Below are 24,162 nucleotides of genomic sequence, written 5' to 3'. Positions count from 1 at the left end.
ATCTGAATATACTTCTTCCTCTCAGACACGGTGCAAGATCTGGTTCTTGTTTTACTGTTTCTCTGACGCTCCCAGTCAGCCTTGCCAAACCAGCACTGGCTGGAGAATCAGAACGCCAACCTGGAAAGCTATGCTAGTGTTCATGTCAAATGCTTCCTGGTCTGGGAATACTGCCAGCCTACTGTTACTCACAATGAGCTTATCACAAACACACAAACTCACATAAACACACACACACCAGACATGCACACATCCAGACATTCACACTCACACACACACACACACACACACACACACACACACACAGAGACATTCACATGTACATACTCTCAGACACACAGATGTTCTACACAGCTCGGTGGTCTGTCCCTGATCTTCACAAGCATGCACCAACATGTCCAGAGTAGCTTTGGCCTGCTTGTCATTAATCACAGGTACACAAAGATCCTCTCTGTGTGCATCATTGTTGTGTATCTATGTCCCTTATCGATGTTTGAATTTTCATAAAACACAAACATAAGGTTTTTAAAGTATATCTAAATTAATGTTGGAATGCCCAAACCTTTAACAAATCAGAGATGTAATGAATGGTGATGTTGATGCAACAAGCAGTTTTAAGCATGTCAAGATTGATTTGTTGCATTGTCTGATATGAATGATTACTGACTGTAACCCTAACTTGTGTCATACAATGAGACACACATCAACAGCCTGAGCTGTGTGCACATACACTCATTTAATGGAGTGTTATTCAATAACATTTCTGGTAAAAGTTGGACTTTAACAGCCATGCATGAACACACACATCAATAATCATATTTTGTGGAGTGTTATTATGTAACAATCGCTTCTAGAAGTTGGACTGAACACCCATGCATTAACACACAGATACATCAACAACTAAATGGTTCAGTCTCTCAGAGGAACAAAGGCATTAAATGAAAGTGGTGCTCTTCTCCTTTTAATCGACATACACATCTAATCCAAACATGTAATCTTGACAACTGATGATTGACTGATGATATACTTTAATGTGTTTAGTCTTGTGTTGATATTTACATGCATGTGTTTGTCTCTCTTTAATTTGAATACCCCTCCCATGATCTCTGCTAATCTCAGACATAAAGAAGCTAAAAAAGAATTCTACTGCTACACTTTCAGATAATGTGTGCCTTTGAGTGTATGTGCTAATAAATGATAAGGCTGTGTGTGAGAAAAAAGTAGTTTAGGCCTGTAGAAAACGTGACAAATGTCCATCTAAACAGTGCCTGGCAATTTATATTATTTACTATATAGTTAAGTAGTTTCATATTATCATGCTTGTGATCAAATAAGTCAACTTGGCCGTGTTTACAGTCTTGTAAGGACAGTTGTGTTCTCTCGTCCTCTGTCCGGCAGTAACATTCTCACTGGCACACAGACCTGACCTAGAATTGCTACTTAGAATTCGGACTAAACCAATGCGCTGGAACGGGTGGGGGGATGACAGGAAATCTTGACTGGATGAAATGGAGTAGGACCACTGGAAGCTCAGACGAAGGGGGAGACATATTTCTATTTTATAACGTTGTCCGGATAATGTTGGGATTTTATCCCCACACTTATAGACCTTTGTCTACACAGCTGAACACGTATTGAGGAAACATTCCAGGTGAGTTTCTGGTGAAAGTGTCGCTGTCGCCGCTCATCTCCTGGCAACGGCACACGCGGGTCCTCCTCCCGGGGATATCTCACTCCGGTATCCGTTCTTCTCCTACCTCTGTCCCTGAAGACTGGCCTCAAACCCATCGTGCCCAGTCTGGCAAGCGGCGAATTCTTTTCTTAAACAATGGTGATTTTATACACATTTTATCGGTGGATTACTATTCAGAACGTTCTCAGGAGTGCATACTCGGCGCGGAGGAATATTGGTTTTTACCCCTATTATAGCCTACCGAGGACCGCTCGTGCTTCGTGAAAATGAAAATAGCATACGATGTAGCACGAATGCTCCACATTCTAAAAGCATAATCTTGTCTTGGGTAATGTATTTAGGAAAACAAACACATGTAGTATGATTTAAAAAACGTGCTGTGGATTGTATAGGCCTACTGAATTTTGTAGGCAGGCTATCACCTATAGCCAGCCTTCCAAGCGAATTCGGTAATTGCTACATTGTTACAATAGCCAATTCTGAACTTGAAAATGTACAGCGCTGTTCGTGGGAGGGGCTTCATTTTTATTAGACAAAGCCAAAAATGTATCTCATTAATTGTTGTTTGTGTGCTGTGCCGGGGCTAGCGTCGTCGTACCGAATCGCACCCGCCGCTAGTGCCTCCCTCTCGGGGAGGACTTTGTTTGCGCTGACTGGGGCTCCATGAACGCAATTGTGCTGAAGTATTCCCTTCCCCCAGTCCTGGCGAAACAGGAACAACTTCTTTTAGGAAAAAAAGTTCCTGGAGTTTGAAGCGCCATGGAATACTTTGGCCGCCAAGTGTTGTCCAGTGAGGCGCTGAGATTTCAGGGGCACAATTACGTGGTTGTTAAAAAAAAAGAGTCGTTTTAGCTTAAGTCTATCTGGTATGTTTTTCTTTAGATCTTTTTAATTGTGACAATATGTTCGCGGAGTGTAGATTTTTTTTTTGTTATGTGTTGGAACGCTAATGTATAACCAAGGCCAGATAAAAAGCCCATGTTTGAGAGTCTGAAGAAGTTTTATATGAAATTGGTAGCGTATTAGGCTATAGCCTTAACTTGGATCACACTAAACTGGACTAATGTATATGTCGAAATTGATAAAGGCTTAATAATCTCTCACAAAATGTATTTTTTTGGTACAAAGAATATTCAAATCGTGGATTTGTTGTCTTTTTACAAATACCCTTATTTCCCTTCATTAAAATGGTTTAAAAAGGGAATTTATCTTATCACTTCATGGAGGTCATGCTATAGTGAGTGTTATTTACCATAAAGATACTGGTCATCAGTGTTGAAGACAGAAAGAGGCTATCCAGCCAGGTCTATACATTAGTGGATACATTAATAAGGAGGCCTTCCTTGACTTCTTTACTTCTTAAAGATTGTCTGTGATATAAAAACATTGAATAGATTAGAGCATCTTGACACCGCTAGCACCAATCCAGTTAGAATCAGAACTGTAGGGTGAATATGAAGATTATCAGTGGATGAAACAGAACAGACTTCACTGCTGCCAGACCTACAGAATACTTGACTCAACTAAGAGCCATTAGATATCAGGCATTGCATATTTATTCAACATCTGAGTGCTCTTTAAAGGCCATTGAAACAAAAATGTGCTTATTAGAGAATGATAACATATGTCTAACAAACTGACCAATGTTTTGTTCTCTACCTTGTTGATCCATCACTGTGTGGTTAAAGTTTCCTTTTTCCCGTGTTCCAGGTGTGCTATTTGTGGCTTAGGGTTTTGTGAGGTGGATTTGGACCAGTGTGCAGCTCTGTATCTGTGCCTGGGAGGAGTTGGAGAGTAGACACCACGGTCCTGGGGACCCAAGGGCCGGTGCTCCATATGAGGCCCTGCTGAGAGGGCAGGGGGCCTTCTGAGGTAACCTAAATTCAACACACACTCTCTGTCTTATAAGCATTAAAATAATGTACTCTGTGTTTCATCACACCACACATACGGAATATGGTGGTTTCCCCAATGAGCCTACTTGATGATGAGACCACAGCTTCTGCATCTAACTCCCTCTCTTTCTCCGGAAGCTGCCACCTTTTAAAGCTTAGCATTTTAACATGTTTTCAAATGTGATTAGACCTATTGCAGTGGAGAACGTGTGTTCACTTTTTGTTCATTAGCATTTTGGTCTGCCTTTAGATGCTACACCTTAGGTCATAACCAGGTCAGGAGACTGGGAAAATTGACATAAGACACCCTGATATGATTTATTGTTCCCAATTTGATGCCTTGTTTTCTGCATTTTCTCTTGAAGAGATTAAACCTTGAGCTTTATTTATTTTAGTAGACTTAGGCTAGGTTTCAAAACTTGGTAAAATTTGTTAGACGTAGGTTAGGCCTACAATTTAATTTACTCTGGTATACATAGGTTAAGACGAGAATTGTATTTATTTAGTAGACACAGGCTGGGGCCAGACGTATTTAAATGTGCCATGTTTGGGGTTACCCATTCCAGATTGATACAAGGTCTTGTGGGGGAGGCTCTGCTCTGCTATGGCTGCTGGACCCCCCTGTAATTTGAAACCTGTGAATGCCTATTGAACAAGCCACTATAGCAGAGAAGTCTGGTCTGCGCTGCTCTTGCACTAGCTGCACGTCTGCTCCTCTGGTCTCTGTGACTGTGTGTCTGTTTGTGTGTGTGTGTGTGTGTGCGCGCGCAATGTACGTGTGCATCTGCATGCATGTGTGTGTGTGTGTGTGTGTGTGTGTGTGTGTGTGTGTGTGTGCATGCATGATTGGGACACTGAGGACAGGGCTTTCTAGCCAGAGCGTACTGCCTGAGAAAGCATTCAGCCTGTTTATTTATCTGTTGTCTAATCCAAAGAGTGTTAACCAGGCAGGAGCAGCAGGAACGGGGGAGATGGATGTGGACATACACATGGAGAGAATATTTATTTTCTTCCTGGTGATTTGGCCTCGCGTCTTTCCTATCCCTTTTCTGCTTAGTGGGATCAGATTTATATCCTGGGCTCACTCTAGGGTATAGCAGGAGAGAGAGAGACAAAGATTGAGAAGCAAACAAAATTGTATTTGCCTCAATTTTACGATTCTGCCCTCATGAAGGGATGCAGGAAACAAGCACACACTCACACCAGCAGACATGTCAAGGTGCAGACACTCAGTCTGTGTACACAGCTCTTCGCTCAATTCATGTTAAGCCATGCCGTCCCAAATCTGGAACTGGACTACGATGGCGTGAGTGAATAAGGTCAGGTGGTCGAGCGGTTAGGGAATCGGGCTAGTAATCTGAAGGTTGCCAGTTCGATTCCCAGCTGTGCCAAATGACGTTGTGTCCTTGGGCAAGGCACTTCACCCTACCTGCCTCGGGGGAATGTCCCTGTACTTACTGTAAGTCGCTCTGGATAAGAGCGTCTGCTTAATGTAAATGTAATAAGGTTGTGGATGTATGCATGTGTAGCCTGCGTGTGCCGAGAGTCTGTGTGTGGCAGCTCTCCTCTGGGGCCATGTGTGGATGGGCAAGGCTGTAGCTGTCACTCATCCTGCACGCTGCTGCATGTGATTGACACGTCAGCCCTGGTGGGGGCAGGTCCTCCTGACCCCAGGTGAGCCTTCCCAGCCGACAGGGGAGCCCGGGGCTTTGTCACAGCCGTGTGTGCCTGTCTGTGAGTGTGTGTCTGAGTGAAATGTTCAAGTTGCCTGCCTGCCAGCCTCTTCCAGACCCCCCCCCCCCCCTCTGTGTTCAAGCTCAGAGCCTCAGACCCTACTGTCACAGTCAACGGTGGCACCTTGTCCCTCTGCACCCAGTCTGTATTATGTAAAGTAGTGGTTGCATGGCCAGCACTTGGATGGCATTGTGCCTTTTATAGTCTCATCATTTTAATCCTTAAAGACCGCCGTTGGTCCATCAGAAATCCTTAACTGATCAGTCTTATAATAGCCTGCATAAACATTTTTCTTGTTCATATCCAGACCTCACTTTTGAGTGTGGTTATAGGGATCGAAACCGACGTGAGCACAAATGAGCCGGCCACATTTGGCGATTTGGGAGCTTGAGGAAAACGGTTTGCTATAAACTACCTCGGAGCATTATTGGAGACAGTATCTTTTTGGTTCTAAATCGACCTGACTTTCACCTTGTGTGACTGTTGGCTGTACTCGTTCTACAGGGTGGTTATGCCTAAAAGGTGGAGGGAGTGATGGTCTGAGGGGTGTGGTACTGAATTGACTGACTGATTGGTTGACTAATTGGCTGGTTAGCTACTACTGTTTACTCCCACACGATTGGCTCCAGCAAGTTCATCCTGTCCAGATTCCTTTGCTGCTATGGATTTAGTAAACGTATGTGGGAGGGATCAGGATATAACATAAGTAGCCTAGTCCACACTAGTAACCTGTCAGCGTGTAGGCCTGTATTACTTGCCTAATTGGGCAAGTCCTTGCCAGAGTGTTTAAACTTCTATGAGAATATGACAACAGACCACTCTGCTCATGTTCCCTCCAGAGTGCTAATGCTGCCCCCAAGAGACAGGGAAATGTGTACGGTAGGCATGTGTGTGCTATCCAAGTGTAATGCCAATGGTCCAGCGGTTTTCACTTCTGCAGCAGCTTAATCCTGTCTCAGCAAGGCTACTGTGTGCATGGGTTGGGGGGGGGGGGGGGGGGGGGGTACTTCATGTTATGTTGGAGATGTGTAAACAAGTTGAGGTGAGAAGCATGGGCTGTTGTTCCCACTCCAGTCCTCCGAGGGAAGGATCGAAGGTGGGTTTGGGGGGTGTTCGCGATGGCCCGGTGGGCGGTGTGTTGCTGGGGAGTGTGCGCTGCCGTGAGCCCCCGAGGGTCAGACCGTTGGGATTTCCCACAATACTTCCAGCCACAGGGAGACGTCCTCCCAGCGTGAGCGAACGAGGAATGTTGCCGAAGTGTGGGAGCGACCAAAGTGAGGGGGGCGGGCGGGGGGGGGGGGGGGAAGAGTCACAGACGAGAGCACACTGGAGAGTCTGGGAGGGAGAGAGGGGGAGGGAGTGAATCTGAATCTGTGTTGAAATCTGTGATGTCCAGTTGTACGAATGGATGTGTTTTCCGATTTTAGACACCCGAGTGTGGGGAAAAACACCAGTTTGGTGTACGACTGAGGTATGTCATAGCTGTGTCTGTCTGAGTACGGGACGGAGAGACACCGAGAAGCAAATGATGGGCTAGAAAGGTAGAGTGGTGTGAGGTTTGCGAAACCTATACAGGCGGACAAACGGAGGCAGGGAAGGACAGACTCAATAGAGACTGGATAAGATGGGACAGAAAGAGAGGCAGAGGGGTTGAGTGTAGTCTGGAGTGTTGGAAATAGGACAGAGGCAGAAAGGGACAAAGGGAAAGAGTGTGTGGGGCACAGAGAGAGAGAGGGGGGGGGGGCGAGTGGTCAGGGGATAGACAGAGGGAGAGAGTGTAGTCTGGAGTGTGTGAGACAGAGATGAGAGCCACAGACTGCTGAGTACCAGTCCTCCTGCCAGTGTTGGCCGCCACATATGGCACAGTGCCCGGACTACGCCAGCAGATGAGTCAGCTGTGTGTGTGTGTGTGTGTGTGTGTGTGTGTGTGTGTGTGTGTGTGTGTCTGTGAGAGAGGCAGAGTGGCCCAGTGCTGTGACCACGTCTCTATGATGACACTGATGGAAGTAGCAAGGGGGCTGTTATCATTACTCGAGTGTCACCATGTCATGGCCTCAGTGAGGTGTGTGTGTGTGGCCTCATCGGGGACCAAGAAGGGGAGAGAGACAGAAGAAGAGTTGGACACAACAGGAGGAGAAAGTCTAACCGAGAAGAGGGCAAGGCCAGGTTGAGTAGAGCTTGGAACGGCTAACTGGTGGGAATGGAGAGTGACAGTGACGAGGGGAGCGTGTGACTTGAGGAGCATCGAGTTCTGGAGAATGCGGAACAATTTAAAAGTTCCTTGTGAATATTTGCAGTGGCGGAGGAGGAGGAAACAAAAACTCAGTAAGTGTGTGTGTGTGTGTACATGGGCAAGCTAAGTAGATCTATGTCTGAGCCAGCCCTTATGGCGTCACAGCTTTATCTTTAGAAGCACTCGTGAGTTCTGATCATTCTGAAGATGTTTGAGCACCAGAGGTATCTGCAGGCCATGTGTGTTTACATTTACATTTAGTCATTTAGCAGACGCTCTTATCCAGAGCGACTTACATTAAGTACTGGGACATTCCCCCGAGGCAAGTAGGGTGAAGTGCCTTGCCCAAGGATACAACGTCATTTGGCACGGCGGAGAATTGATCCGGCAACCTTCTGATTACTAGCCCGATTCCCTAGCCACTCAGCCACCTGACTCCCAGACTCCTCTGTTTCCGGGCAAGAGGAATCTGCAGCATGTGTGTGGCAGCTCTCGTCAGAAAGCAGGAAGGTGTGGTTCCTAGCGACGGGAGTCCTGCTGTGTCGGTTCAGCCATCTTGCCTTGAGCATTGTGAATGAGTGGGACGCTGGCAAGCTGTCTCTTCATGCTGCTGACTGTAAGTGTGACTGAACGACTGGCCCCCTCCCTTGTTGGGTAGTGTCTGTGGTGAAAAGTCACCCCGTTTCTGCTTTTTTTCCCATTTGTCTGAAGGACTCTTTGGGATGATTATGTAGTAACAGGCATGGTTAGTCCCACAGGCATGTTTGCAAGTGTAGGTAGATACCTTTTATAGGAGCGGCAGAGCACACATGGTGTAGGCTCCCCAGAGGAGTGTATGTGAAGTCTCAAACTGTATAGACTTACAAGTATTTACAGATGGTGGTCAAGCTACTGCTGTGTGTGTGTGTGTGAGAGAGAGAGACACACACAAGAAGAAAGGGAGGTGGATAGAGAGACTGCTCTGTTGTGGCAGAGCTGCGAAATGGGATTTGCATAAATAAGGCTGAAACATCAGCAGGCTTTTTACAGCCAGAAGGGCTGTATATGTGTGACCTGTGTGTGTTTGTGTGTGTGTGTGAGTGAGAGCAGTGTGCGCTTGAGGGAGAGAGCAAGGATACACTCTGAGCCCTGCCGCTGAACTTGTAGTGTCAGGATATGGTTCCTCCCCCACAACGTATGTTTTGCGTGTGTGTGGTCAGTGTACCAGTGTGTCTGTCCTGTACATAGTGTGTGTGGTCAGTGTACCAGTGTGTCTGTCCTGTACATAGTGTGTGTGGTCAGTGTACCAGTGTGTCTGTCCTGTACATAGTGTGTGTGGTCAGTGTACCAGTGTGTCTGTCCTGTACATAGTGTGTGTGGTCAGTGTACCAGTGTGTCTGTCCTGTACATAGTGTGTGTGTGTGGTCAGTGTACCAGTGTGTCTGTCCTGTACATAGTGTGTGTGGTCAGTGTACCAGTGTGTCTGTCCTGTACATAGTGTGTGTGTGTGGTCAGTGTACCAGTGTGTCTGTCCTGTACATAGTGTGTGTGGTCAGTGTACCAGTGTGTCTGTCCTGTACATAGTACTAGGGGTGTGATATTTAATGAGTGCTTGGTTGCCTTCATTGGTAAACCCCGAATCTGCATTTACACGGCTGACGGTGGTCCTGTTTTTTAGGGCCTTCTCATCAACTGTGTTTACCTCACTGCTGTGAACTGCAGCTCCGAGCAGGCAAATAGGATTTGATGGATTGCTGAGGCTTCACAGATGTAGAACCTATTTGTCATTCGTTTTTGTATGTGCGCGGTGAATGTGTTTGTGTGGGCCATGTCATCAAGCACCCTAATTTGCGTCTCCTGAATGTGTGATCGTGCTCAAGGGTGACTGACCAGTCCTGCTGTAATGTGTGTGAGCGCGTGTGTAATGCTAGACAGCACGTGGTGCTGCTCGGTCAGGCAGAGCCAGGCTAGATCTTGTAATAGTCATGTTGTTGTTGTTGTAGTTTTTTTTAAAACTTAAATCAAATTTCAACTTCTTTTAAAGCCACTGTTGCAACATCAGACATGTTGTACCTAGGCAAAAGAAAGTTAATTTTCCTAACTGATTCAGAATTGGGTATATTTAATCCCTCAATCATACAAGTGAGGTGCCCAATGGCCAAAAAGAATAAAACAAATACAAAGAACAAAGTAACTACTGATAATGATGATCACATAGTGAAATGACCTTCAAAAATGACTTAACACAAATGACAATGCCTGGTGAGCTTCTGTTAAATAGTTTCAGAATAATGATTATTGCTTGCTTGTGTTTGTTTGTGTGTGTGTGTAATGCATTAGTGTTTTTCCAGTGAGCTTGGGACAGAGCTTTCGGGGGGTCAAACTAGAATCATTTGCTGTCCTTCCATCAGCCAAACACAAAGCTTCCCCTAGCCTTCCGATGAACATGCTTGAATACTTCACATTCAGATATCTGTCTGGCTCTCTCTTTAGTATGAAGCCCTACAAGTGGCATTGACTGAAGGGACTGTCAATCACTGTCACGGCACTGTTGCGTGGACGTTCCTCAGTAGGTTTGATGTTTAACTTCAGTTTTTCCTCCTTCTCTTCTCTGCAGTGTGCCCGAGGGCTGTGAAAGCCCCTTGGGGAAACTTCCACCGCACGCACAATTTCTCCCGTTTCCTTCTCTCTCTCACGCGCGCGAGTATACACACGTGCACACACACACACACACACGCAGACAAAACGCTCCGAGCCAGAGAGAGAATGTTGGAGGTCCAAGAGGAGAGGGCGGCGGCGGCAGGACCAGCGGCGACACATTTCAACAAGAAGGAACGAGGGAAGAAGGAGAGGGAGGAGGCCAAAGACGGACGAGGGAATCTGGGGAATATTGGGAACGCCGTTCCTGGCTCGGGGTCCAGGAACGTGCGAGCCAAAGCTCCGCTCGCGCACACGGGCAGCTCTCACCAGCTCATCACCCCGCCCTGCTCTGTGGTCCTGGGAGCTCCCTCAATGCACGCCAACAGACTGAAGAACTCCCCCTCCGCCAACACACAGAGGTGAGAGAGCATGTCAAAGTGTGTGTGTGTGTGTGTGTGTGTGTGTGTGGAGTGTGATGTGCGTGTGTTGACGTGATGTATCGCCCTGTCCAGTGAGGCGAAATGCTGAGAGGTAGTGGTTTAGTGGGCATGGATCCATGTCTGTCAACTTCATGTCAGGTTCTGTCAGAGATAGAGATGTGCCTGGGTATAACCTGAACTCTCTGAAGACCTGTGTGGTTGTAGAGCCACGTGTAAAGTGTTTTCTATAAAGTTCTGTTCATACTGGGGGAAGGTGTGTAATAGGTGTGAACCTAAAGCACATGGTATATATTTGAAATGTATTGTGGTAACGCTAAATATAATGAATTATCATAAAAAATTTGTAGCAATAAAACATGCTTAGAAGAGGTGAAAGGCCCAGGTGTGGTAACTGCTTATTTACAGAAGTATACTTGATTTCTAATAGGCTGTACTGTAGTACTCTGTTAAGTTAAGGTCAAGTTTTACAATAAATGGAAGATACCACAGCAATAGCGACATGGGAAAACAAGATGACCTACGTTTCACTTTTGGCAATGGACAGCCTATGGAGTGAGATAATGGATTATTTCAAATGTTAAAAATATCTGAATAGAAACTAAAAAAAATTAAAAAACTGTGCCCGACATGCAGAATGGAGACCCTCTGCTGTTCCCGATATATGGGTGCATCATCTATCTATACCATAATGCAAGGAATGTGTGTGTCTGCAAGTTTTATATTTTTTTCCATGTGATTCGGGCACTGCAAATGAGTAATTATACAGGTGTCCGTGTCCATCTCAGGGCCCAAAGACAAGGTTGACGTTGTTTGGATGAGCTGATTGGGTGTTAATGCACTTGGTAGTTTATAAGCATGTGAAGGAAAGGGGCCCATTTGGCAACTCGGGCAAAGTTTGTGCATAATGGCCTGTTTGATATTTATCCCCTCAGGAATACACGTTGATAATGTCAGGATAGGAGGACAGCAGTTTACCACCATGGTGGCCAGCAAAGCCAGAGGGGGCACATTTTCTACCAAGTATTTAAATAAGGAATTTATCAACTTCATAACAAATGTTGTTTGTGGATCTTGAGATCCATGGCTTCATCACTTAGTGCAGCTCAGAATGGCGGGCGACACGTTTATATGTTTAAATGCCTTATTTACCACCAGCAGCTCATCTAAACAACAGCACACACGGCACTGCACGTCCTTGGGTCCTGAGCAAGACACCTGACGACTTCAAACTTCATAACGTTTCCGGTTCTCTACATAGTCAAGCCACAGACAAACACACAGCAATTCATAGATAGATGATAGATGGCAAAACTGTGCATGTAGTACCATCTCCTGAGATGTGCTTGCTTGCAACAGCCATAGGCTAACCCTTACCCTCGGTGACTTTGTGAGTTGGAGAACGAGCATCAGTAGTGATCAGTTATTTTAATATCAAATACTTTTTGTCAAGGACACGTTATTATGTGTGTTTATACATTTCAATTAGTTGAATATTACATACAAAAATTACATTAATTATGAGTGCTTAATCGTACGTGTGGTTCGAAGTTGCAACAGCAGTTCCAGACGACACAGGTTCCCGCTGAATTACTATTGGCACAGCAATGGTTACATGATTGTATTGAAATTAAGCTGCCAAAATGGAGGGCATGTATTTGCACGTCCTCCATCCTCTCTCCCTCCATTTGCCTCAGCTCCATTGCCAGCCTTGTCGACAGGCTGTGCTGAAACCAGTGCCAATGACTTGAAATGATAAGGTTCCAGACCAATGTGGCCAAGGCCATCAACGGAAGGAGAATTGGGTGGCGAGGAATCCTCGACATCATTTGACCTTTCAGCTGCAAATGTCACTTGATTTTATAGGCAAAATTAGTGCCCTCCATAGTTTCTACCTTCAACCAGCTAGCTATAATTATTAACACGGATGTGTCAGTGTTTCATCGACCATTTCATCGACCTCAATATGGATACGTGCACCTCACCTGAAGAAACATGAGAAAATCCCCCACCCACAGCTTTCAACCAGAAAGCCTTTTTTTTGAATGCTTAAGAGTTGCATTACTCTTTAGGTAGAACTCTGCTCTAGATACCAACAGGAATACAGGATGGGATTGTTAGTTTGCTAATTGGGGCTCCATTGCGCAATAAATCAAGCAATTTGAATAAGATGACAATTGCTGTGATATTTCCGTATTATAAATGCTGAAGAGAAATTGCAACAAATCTTTTTTTTTTTTTTGATTATAATTCTAATCCATATAATTAGAAGTTAAAACATGACAGAATTTCTTTGTCCCTCAACAGCAACGATGCATTTCTCATGCGGCTCCCACATGGTACTGTGGACTGGAGGGACTCGGAAAGAACTTAGTGTGTGTGCGCGCGCAATCACTCTCTGGTAGCTGGTGTGTATGTTTCAGAGCCTGCCTGGGGTTAGGGAGTACACAATGTTTGGATGTTCTCTCCGCTGACTCATGTTTCTGGAGCCTCTGGAAACGAGTGTCTGGACCGCCAAGCCCAGACGAGGCTCCCTGCCTCGCAAAAAGTGTGCGTGCACCTGTTTTGGTGCTGTTGTATGTGTAGGGATTTTGAAAGCCTATGCTGGAATATGTCTTGGGCTACCTATGTGTCTGAGAAGGGTGTACAGGTTTGACGGGGGCGTGCGGTATGTGAGTGGGATCCTTGTGCATATTTGTTTGTAGGCTGTGAATGTGATTTTGAGTGTTCATTATTTGTGTGTGGGGAGTGGTAGGCGGTTTTGATTTCTCTGCTGGTTGGAAGCGTCCTGTTATTCTAAGCACTTGTTCTCGTTGGCATCCAACGTCTCCCCTCTGTTCTCAATAGGGGTGGTGGTGGTGGGGGGGGATCGATTCACATTCGAATCGCGATTCAGTGTTCTAGCGTTCTTTTTAGAAAATATTATATTGTATCCCCCCCAAAAATGTTGATTAAAAATTGTGAATCGATTTTTAATGGATTCGTGACATCAAGAATCAATTTGAATCGAATCGTGAGGTACCAAAAGGTTCCCACCCCTATTTCTCACTCAATCCATTTGGATAAAGTGTTCTCTAGTTCTCCACTATTATTCATTCAGACTCTCTGGAGATGGGGGAATTCCCACAGCAGTGGTGTCTGGTATAGTAGGCCCCATTCACTTAAAAAGTGTTTGATGTGCGTGCCTATGACGATAGCATGTGTCTGTGTGTGAAAGAGGAAGTAGAGTTTGGAAAGGGGGGCATTATGGTCCATGCATAGTGAGCCATCTGACTGAGTCATCACGTATGGAGCTTTTTTTAACACCTTACTTCCTAGTCCCAGGCTTCGGCCTGATCCGTCCCTGGTGTCATCGGGGAAGTGTTATCCCTGTGAGCAAATGGTGAATTAGCTGCCAAATATTAGGAACTATTCGGCTTGGATAAATGAGGTCAAAGCTGTATGCAATTTCTGTTTTTTCCTACTGCAGTCCTAAGCCCAAGACGGACGTCATGGTACGCTCGCCACCCGTCATGTCTCCCTCCCAACTGGACTCCAAACTGCCCAATCAGGGAAAGCCGGGGAGCACCGGCAGCCAATCCCAGGCATCTCCCTGTGACTCCAAAACCCTTGTAAACAAGGGGGGCAACCTGGCCTTGAAGAATGGCCAGGGCCTGGCCTCCGGCCAGGGGTTGAAGGTCAAGGTGAAGAGAGAAAGGAGCACGTCGGTGGAGTCCTACGAGCAGCCTGAGACTGGTGCCCCGACTGCAGATGACAAAGGTGAGACAGCTGCTCCGTCCCGTCCAATCAGACGGGACAGAGTCAGATCCTACACCGTATCCCCTTACAGACACCCAGGTGAAACAGCAGGATGGAAGTGCTAGTTTGGGGAGTGGGAGTGAGGCACTCACTAAAATACCAGTGGACATGTAGATGAGTCATTAGAAATAAGAGGATGCATCACACATCACACTGACCTCTCTCGTGTGTGTGTTTTGTGTTCCAGACAGCAGCAGGGTGAAGAGGATGTGTGTGGCTGAGAGGAGGCAGCCCTACAGCGGTGCAGACTGGTGCTCTGGTGGAGAGAGTGATGAGGATGACAAAGGATTCTTCAGTAAGTCTGCTGGCATGAATTGTGGAAGTGTTAGTGATGGCTGTATTGGTAGCAGTAGTAGAAGTATAGTTCTAGCTATAGTAGGAAGTGTGTGTTAGATGCAAGCCTTCTACAACTACCTTATCAGTGGTTCATACAACCTGTTTTGGGATGTACCATGACATATACAACATGAGCCAGTCATGGCCTCGTCTTAAAAAAAAAAGAAATTAAGGAAAAATAGTAATAATTAAGGATCAGTTTCAACCATCTTCCTTTTCTTTCTTTCATAAGGTCAGATAGGTTAGTCACATAATAACTAATAGTGTAGAGTAAATATAAAACACAACATTATTATGGAAATAATGTACCAAGTTTGATTATTATTTTTCCACAGTTGGTCTCTTCCAAACGAGACCTAGATTTGTTCTAATTTCTAAATCACTTTTTAAATTCTGTCGTAATTTAAAGAAAAATCAGCTGACTAGATATGAATAATTGACATGTCATGTCACCTCTTCCCACATCCAGACTGTAACTCCAGTGATGTGAAGCCCCAGGACTCCATGTCCCACAATACCTCCAACGCCGGGCTGAGCCGTTCTTCTACACCTTCCCACAATGCACTGGGAGGTGTGGGCCCCACCTCAGACCCAGTCGGCGGACCGAAGGGCGGGTCTAAAGTTGTCTACGTTTTTACCACAGAGATGGCAAACAAGTAAGGAGAGTGTGCGTGTGCGCGTGTCTGATCAATACTGCTTTTGTTACACTAGTCTGACCTTTAATATAGACGGATACAAACCAGTATTTCAGTCATGTCAATCTGAGATAAAACCATTAGAAACACATATACAAACACATACACACTTTGTATCTAAAGCTAATGGTTTGAAATGAAATCACTGACACTGATGTCAAAAGCTGGGATTGTTTCTTTTGCCTGTAGCTGTGTCTTTGATCTTTTGTTTTTTGTTTGTCGTCAATGTTTATGTTTATCTGCTGGATCTTGACCCTCTTTCTACCTTCTGGTTCTGTTCCCAGCTATGCATGCGGTCTGTGCAGCATGTATACAAGTGACAGTGCAGTGGGAAAGTGTGTGTCAGTGCGTAGCCTGCAGTTGGCTCAGATTAGCACTGTTGGGAATTAGAGATCAAAGCTCTGGATGTTTAGTGGGAGGTGTGTGGGTGAAAAGTAGTTTGTGTGTCAAATTGTTTGTTTAGTCTGTTGACCTTGGCATTTCCTTCATGCTCTTTAGTCTAATACGCGTTCTACTTGCTCACACAAACAAATGCACACGTACGACCCAAGCTGTCCGATGACTGATGTGAAACTGTCTGCTCTGTGGTCCTCAGGGCAGCTGATGCAGTTCTTACTGGCCACACAGAAAATATCATCACCTTCCACATGAAGAACATCTCCAACAGCAAAGACAAGGCACACCTCCTCCTGGTAACCACACACACATTCACAAGGATAGAAAGATATGAATATTATAAGACATCCTTCCATTTGCATTCCATTACTCATCTCTCACTGGTTGTTTCAGAACACCCAGCCAGGAGGACCCTTGCGTAATGACTCCAAGCCCCCACAGCAGCCCTCATCTCACCCCCAGGACCAGAACCACCAATCTGGGTCCAAACCATCTTTACCTGGCCTGTCTGAGCCACCTCCATCCCAGCCTTCCACCCAGGGGGGCACACCCGGTGGCCTTGCCCAGGATGGGGCCTCCTCAGCAAACTTGGACCCCAAGAGCCTTCCTGGCAGCAGCCCCAGCAACCATTCAGCTCCAAATGAGCAACCTCCAGCCAACCAGTCCGAGCCAGGCCACAACCAGCCCCAGGGAGGAGAGGTAGGCCAGATGGGGGGGCCTGGTGTGGCAGGTCTGACCCCCCAGCAGCAGCAGCAGCAGCAGCTGGCTCAAGAGCTTCTCAACATGGAGGCGAACACGGAGGGCCTGTCCCAGGAGCAGCTGGAGCACCGCCAGCGCTCCCTCCAGACCCTAAGAGACATCCAGCGTATGCTCTTCCCTGATGACCGAGATGCCCCTCCACCCGGGCCCCCACAGCCCCACGGTGGACCCCACGAAGGCATGTCCGAGGGTGGGCAGCGCAGGCCGGAGCAGGGCCCTCTCCAGGCCATGATGGCACAGTCCCAGAGCCTGGGACCACCAAGTGGGGGTGGGGGGCCTCGATCCCAAGGACCACCCTTTGGGCCCCCACACGGGCCAAGAGACATGCCCCCCTTCCCCCAGGATGAAATGGGCCCCCACATGGGCGGTCCAGGGGGATGCGTGGATGGCGACCAGATGACCCCAGAGCAGGTGACTTAATGCACTCAATTAAGTTTAGCATTTTGTTTTCTGTACAATATGACACATAATTTGTTATTAGAGTTTCTTCGTTCAGAGAAAACCTATTGTTATTGCTAGTATTCTTCTTCTCATTATTATTATTCTCCTTTAAACTGGTCAACTACCACTGCACAATTCTGGATAAAATGAGAATCACAATACAGATTACCCTGCTATATGATTGTGCCCGACTGGCACATCAACTTTGGACAGCTGAAAGGGAACTTTCCGGTTGTCAGTTTAACTAGTGCAGTGCCCGTTGGTGGCACATGCTATTGCAGTTAGCAGTTGCAAGGTCCATGGCTCCAACGCTTGGTGCAGTTCAACATATTAGTTGGTGTCTTGTGAGATTCATGGCTTCATCGCTTACGTGCAGATCAACGCAGCTATATTAATTATATTGCATATTGCAGTTTCTGGAGACCTATAAGCTGATTATTTAAATGTGTGGCATTACCCTGGGGTGCTGCCACTGTTGCAAAGCACTGCTTTCAATGTGCATGATTGTGACTTTCATTGTCTTGTCTGAATCCAAAAAACATCGACATCACAAGATGTGAACCTTTTTGAATGGGCACAGCGTGGTTGGTGAGAATCCTAATTTCGTTCTCAACACCATCAGCGGGGGGGTATCTTCTGGATTCATTTTGTCATTTTAATTTGTCCTTACACAACTTCTCTCTCACTTTATTCGTTGATGTCTCTCACTCGTTCTGTGGTTTATTTTCTTTCCTGTCTGTTTATGTTCTGCATCGTGGTGCAATGCCGCATTGTCATTGGTTGAAGATTTTCCTATAGGTGGCGCTACAGGCCACTCTCCCAATTCAAAGTGAAGGCATTTCCATTATATTTGTCAGAAACTTGGTACACGCCTCATTTCTCCTGAGGAACAAAAAGCCTCAAGGAGCCATAATGTCCGCCATCTTGGATTTTTCTACAGAGCAAAATGAGGGCGCTGAAACTATCTTAATCTTCTTGGTGTCCCATTGGTTTGAAAGTTGGTACACATGTGTCACTAGAGTTGGCAAAAAGCTGAGAGATATGTCATAAAATGGTGGATATAGTAGCATATTGGTAAATTGAAAACCATGGCACATATTTTATGAGTCCATATATAAATGCCACATTGACCTATGGACTTATCTGCAGGTAGTGCCAATTTGCAAATCCAACTCTCAGTTGCTCCATTGTGATGCGCACTCCAAATTTTCACTGACACTTGGCCCTTGACAGGCGCCAGCTTGAAGCCCACATACACATTCAAATCTTTCCAGGGGTGGGTGGGCTCACTGTCTGTGCTGTGGCAAAATTGGCCAAAGCTAATGCTAATAGTGTGCTAATGCTAATAAAGCTAAGTCTTCTTTTCCTTAACATGAAGCTCAATCAATAGAAAACTGTTTGGTACATTCGGATCTACTTTGGCTCACTGAAACTAGAGGCCCACAGGTGGTATTACAGGCTACTCCCCAATTCATGCCAAAGTGATGACATTTCCACCCCATGTGTCCAAAACTTCTGTAACTGAGTACACACTGATTGCTCTTGGAGGAAAACATTTTTTAACGATCCCAAAATGTCTGGATGAAGTATTTTTCCTTTATCAATTTGTGGAAAAATAACAAAGATGTACATAAAATCACCCATTGATCCAATTGCCTTGACATGTTGTAAATGTCCCATGTCAATTATCAAATTGTCCACAACGTAGTGGAATATAGCTTGCAGCTATAGTGCATATTTTATTTAAATGTGAATATTGTACTCTTGTGATCCGACCTTACCTGCACATGTTTGTATGCTTGTGTATTTATTAGTATTTTCTTTATGATTTTCTTTTTCTGGCCCAGGTGGCGTGGCTGAAGCTGCAACAGGAATTCTACGAGGAGAAGAAGAGAAAACAAGAAATGCAGCACCGGCCACTTCCTCCAGACATGATGATGCACCCCCATGGGCCACGTGGCATGATGCGTGGGCCACCCCCACCCTACCAGATGGGCCCTGGGGAGATGTGGGGGGGTCCTGGGGGCGGGCCCCCAGAGCATTACCAGGAGCGTATGGGGATGGGCCCCGGTCCTAGGGGCATGCCCTCCCACATGCAGAGAATGCCAGGCTTTCCTCAGGGTATGATGAACCCAGAGATGGAGGGTCCCCCCAGGCCAGGCATGGGCTGGCCGGATGATATGCCCCCTAGGATGGGTGATGGCAGGAGCTTCCCTGGAGGGCCAGGAGGAATGTTCGGTGGCCCTGGGGGGCGAGGGGAGCGCTTCCCCAACCCCCAGTCCGTCCAGGAAGCAATGTTCCATCAGGGCATGGCTGCAGAGAAGGGACTACCTCCCGGAATGATGATGGACATGCAAAGAATGATGGGGCACCAAAGAGGTAGCATGGAGCCTGGCAACGGGATGGGTATGTTTCCTAGAATGCCTGGCGAAGGTCCTATGAGCCCCTCCTCCCGCTTGGGGCCCATGGGTGGCAGAGACATGGGGCCTGAGTTTGGCATGGGCCCTGGACCCGGACCCCACATGCACCCCTCTAAGCTCCGTGAGTCAGCCATGAACATGAGCCCAGAGGAGATCATGAGGATGAGAGCAGGTGGAGGGCCTCCCATGGAGAACATGGGGCCCCAGGGCCGGCCCATGCAGGGACCCCACTTCTCCGAGCAGGCCCAGCCAGGTGACTTCCCCCTGGGGCCTGGTCGGCCCTTTCCCGGAGGTCCTGTTGGAGGTATGAGAGGCATGCATGGAGAGCAGGCCTTTGGTCTCGAGCACCGTTCCACCCCAACCGGGGGTAACGGCCGCCACAACCACTTGCCCCCGGCCTCTGGGCCTCCACAGGGCCAGAGAGGCCGCAAACCTGCTGACCTCAATGTCCAGGCAGGGGGTGGCAATTCCCCCAGTGTCAACCCCCTCAAGTCTCCACCTCTGAGGCAGGTCCAGTCCCCCATGATGGGTTCCCCCTCTGGGAACCTCAAGTCCCCCCAGACCCCCTCCCAGCTGGCTGGCATGCTCTCCGGCCCCCCAGGCCCTAACGCCCCTCCGGCTCCGGCCAACTCCGCTCCCATGAAGTCCCCTCACTCTATGATGGGGTCTGCAGGGGCCTCCCCAGTCCACATGAGGTCTCCCTCTCTTCCCAACCCCTCCCCAGGGTGGGCCTCCTCCCCTAAACCCCCCATGCAAAGTCCAGGAGTGCCCCCACAGCCTGGGAAACCCCCCCTCAGCATGACCTCCCCCAACATGATGGGCAACATGGACCAAGGTACATTAACACTCTTTCTCTTATTACTCTCTTATTACTTCTGTTCTCTCTAGTTTTTCCTTATTCTATCGTGATTCTTTGATTAAACCTTTAATGTCAATTTTTTTTATCTACTGTTTTTTCATGGTTCATACTGTCATAGAAAAAAGGGCAACATTTGAAACCATAGCTATACTAGCTTCCTACTACATGACTGGTAGAAAATTACCTAACTGCCTTATATGACTGTGTAAATTACTGGTATAAATAATGTTATACCATCTGTAGCTGGGGCAGGATTTGATTTTATGAATAAGACAATGTATCAAGTCAGAGCACCATTCATGCCTACGAACACTCATCTCATCTTCACTTCAAAAATAAAAATCATTGGATTATAGCTCATTGGCATCTCCTTGTGGTAGTACACTGGAACTGCTCAGTGTTGCACTTACATTAACCTCCTTATTGATGGCTGTTTGTAGGATGCTTGAGGTTGTGTATAAAGACATCATAAAGTTTCTCTTACATTCTAAATCAATATAAAAACCACATATTTGCCTAAGCATATTTAAGTTTTGCTCTCAACCTCCCCTCCATTTGCTCTTTCTCCTCCTAGGGGGAAATGGCCCCCCGGCCCCACCCTCGTCAGGGGCCCCCTCTGGCCCCATGTCCCTCCCCGGCAGCGTCCCGTCCGGCAGCCCGTACACCATCCCCCCCGAGCCCACGCTTTCTCAGAATCCGCTCTCTATCATGATGTCACGCATGTCCAAGTTTGCCATGCCAAGCTCCACCCCCTTGTACCACGACGCCATCAAGACGGTGGCCAGCTCCGATGACGACTCACCTCCCGCTCGCTCTCCTAACCTCCCCTCCATGAACAACAACGGTAGGAGGTTTACACATGCGTCATCACATCACACACACACGAACACACTGGTGACGCCATTCCGGTAATGAAACCTTTTGATGGATGTATAAGATTGCAGTCTAAGACTCCTCCAATGCTTTATTGTCTTCCCCTGTAGGTATGGTAATGAACCACCACCAAGGTGGCCCTCGCATGATGGGCCCCGGTTCTTCTGGACCCATGCCGGCCCTCAGCCCACTGGGCATGACCCCCATGGGCTCCCAGCCCCTCTCCCATGGCATGCCCCCCCAGATGCCCTCCCCAAATGCCCCCAACATGGGCCCTGGCATGATGCCCCATGGCATGATGATGCCTCCCAACCCCCAGGACCCGGGCATGAACAACCCCCAGATGATGCCCCAGGGAAGAATGGGCTACCCCCCTCACCGAGGGCAGGGCTACCCCCTTACCCAGTCCCCTTCCCAGCAAGGCCCATTCTCACCCCACAATGGCCCCGGACCACAGGGCTTTCCTGGTCACCCCATGGGCTTTCAGGGGGAAGGCGGCCCTATGGGGGGCCGAATGGGAAACATGCCTCACGGCGGGGGGGTAGATGGGGGAATGTGCAAGCCCAACACCCCTGGTGGGCCAGAGTTCAACAACATGCAGGGAGGATTCAGCGATGCGGATCTCCATGAAGTGATGCGCCCCGGGGCTTCGGGCATCCCTGAGTTCGATCTGTCCAGGATCATCCCGTCTGAGAAGCCCAGTCAGACACTCTCCTACTTCCCCCGTGGGGGAGGGGGAGACAACCCAGGTGGCAAGCCCCCACATCCCTCTGGCTTCTCCATGCAAGGCATGATGGGTGAAGGCCCCCCTAGGATGGGTATACCCATGCAGGGGATGGGGGGCATGCAAGGCGGGCCAGGTGGGGGCATGGGCCCCCAAGATATGCCCATGGGTAACCCTGGCCACAACAACATGAGGCCCCCAGGGTTCATGGGCCAGGGCATGATGGGCCCCCAGCACCGTATGATGTCCCCTGGGGGGCCTGGGGGTATGATGCAGGGCAGACAGATGCCCCACCCCGGCCCGGGGGGGTCCCCTAACATGATGATGTCACTGCAAGGCATGGGTGGCCCCCCCCAGCAGACAATGATGATGGGGGGCCAGATGAGGCCGCGAGGCATGGACATGGACATGGGCTTCAGTCCCGGGCCTGGAATGTTCTAACCCTGCCTCTACCTTGTATCTAGAATGTTCCACCACCGGTACACATGATACGAGAAGTTTTGTTGATATCGAAGTGGTGGTCGGTAAATGGACTCAAAATACAGGAAGTACAAATGTCCAGATGTTTATCTTTATGTGCGAGTAAAGGAGAGCTGTGGGGTGGAACCTGTCCTATTGGAGACCAGGACTGACCCTGAGTGGAGGACGCTCGCTCAAAAGAACATTTCACTTTGACTTCATGAACAGAATGTATGGGATTGTTGTTCATCAATTTCGCAAAAAGAAAACCGTTCTTTTTTTCTTTTTTTTTGATTATCTGACGAGGATAGAGGAGGACTCAAAGAATCAAAGAGGAACACGTGTTGTTTGCGGAGGAGATGCAAACAGTAGACGTTGACTTTTTTCCAAATCATAAAAAAAAATCTTCCGATTTGTCCTGAAAATGGAACACCAGTATGGAATAAAAAAGACAAAAAAATGTGCTTTGTGAAGACTTCAGTGGAACTCCATCTTGTCTTTTGGCTCCATCGTTTTTGACTGTTTCTGTACAGTACATACCTGTGTGTGTGTGTGTGTGTGTGTGTGAGTGTGTCAGAGTAAGAGACAGTGTGGGTGTGTGTTTGGTATGTACGTCTGTATGTATAGGCATTCTATCAGTGACCTCTTAGCTCCTCTCTTACCCACCTTTCATTGGCGGGGGCGCCCCCTAAAATACTGTACTGTTTACTGTTGGTGGGCTACTCAAATTTTAGTCTATTTTAATTTCCTTTGTAACTCCAGTGTATAACAAACCAAACTATGACCTCATAAAGATGATAGTATTATTAAAAAAGCACAAACATGGATCATCTGCAGAAAGTGTCTTCTTTCTCCATTTTAAACATTAGAGAACATCTCTGGCGTGAGTCTCCCCAGAGTCTCTCAGCACCATGGTAGTAAAAGGAGAAGGGCAGCACGTCAAAGTGTTGCAAGTTCTTGGTAACCTGCCCCATGACGATGTTGATACTGCTGTTCCACTCAGATATGTGCTATCTGTGTGTTCTGCTTCCTTTTTTATTTTTTTTCTCCTCCCCCTCACCCCGTTCCCTCCCTCTCTCCACTTGTTGACTCTGGTAATGACCATTCCCATAGCAATAATGCCCAAACAAACAGGTGGACAGACAGACTGGGTGTGCTGGCTGGGTGCTGTGGTGAAGTGTACCTGCCAGGCGTCAGAGGTGTGCTAGACTGGCTTGGTGTAACCATGGTAACAAGGCAGGTGTCCATGATGAGGACTTTCTTTTGAAATGTGAACACTTGCTTCCTGCTTACCATCCGGACAACTTCCGGTCCCTCTTGTTGTGTACGCTTGTCATGTTTCTCCATCAGCTCTGCTGCATAATAGCCTGCCAGGGGCTTTGGCGGTGGACTACAAATAAAAGATATTGTTTTGGTATGTTATTTGTCGTGTGTGCTACATAAAATACACCCTACATTTGAAGGCTCGCTTTCCAATGCTTTAGATCTGCTTTTCGTTCTGCAGCAACCTTCAACAATTCTAATACTTTTTTTACACCCTAACTCCCCCTGGTGGCATACCATCTAACTATAAAGGCAGGAATCTTTGTAATGTCTAAATATCTGTAACAATTATCTTGAGAACTGGGCACCGGATGAAGTTGAAATTTAAAATGTTTATTTCTCAAGACCCAGGGACGTGCAATGTTGCATGGGCGGTTCGCAACAAATATAAATCTGCACTAGCGTTTGCTGTAGACACATCAAGATTCATTAAAGCTATACTGCATACAGATTGGATGTACAAGAGAA

General features: G+C 47.3%; 1 protein-coding gene across 6 annotated transcripts; it reads left to right on the top strand.

Moving 5' to 3' along the window:
• The first annotated feature begins 1,482 nt into the window (after window positions 1–1,482).
• Window positions 1,483–23,788, top strand: bcl9 (BCL9 transcription coactivator). Of its 6 annotated transcripts, none has more exons than XM_084689191.1 (11): window positions 1,483–1,651; window positions 3,404–3,565; window positions 10,152–10,593; window positions 14,081–14,370; window positions 14,597–14,704; window positions 15,215–15,401; window positions 16,036–16,132; window positions 16,230–17,006; window positions 18,884–20,291; window positions 20,890–21,159; window positions 21,299–23,788. In XM_084689191.1, exons 3-11 carry the CDS (start codon window positions 10,301–10,303, stop codon window positions 22,351–22,353), a joined length of 4,485 nt encoding a protein of 1,494 aa, XP_084545317.1. In that variant the 5' UTR covers window positions 1,483–1,651; window positions 3,404–3,565; window positions 10,152–10,300; the 3' UTR covers window positions 22,354–23,788. The 6 variants fall into 6 exon arrangements, with proteins under 6 accessions (XP_084545317.1, XP_084545316.1, XP_084545319.1 ...); XM_084689190.1 differs by lacking the exon at window positions 1,483–1,651 and adding an exon at window positions 1,688–1,831; XM_084689193.1 differs by lacking the exon at window positions 1,483–1,651 and adding an exon at window positions 1,872–2,142.
• The last annotated feature ends 374 nt before the right edge of the window (window positions 23,789–24,162 follow it).

The sequence above is a fragment of the Hypomesus nipponensis genome, chromosome 23 (assembly GCF_054491055.1).
Source record: "Hypomesus nipponensis isolate SF chromosome 23, ASM5449105v1, whole genome shotgun sequence".
In the NCBI taxonomy this organism is placed as follows: domain Eukaryota; kingdom Metazoa; phylum Chordata; class Actinopteri; order Osmeriformes; family Osmeridae; genus Hypomesus; species Hypomesus nipponensis.
This window is presented reverse-complemented; position numbering and strand designations above follow the sequence as displayed.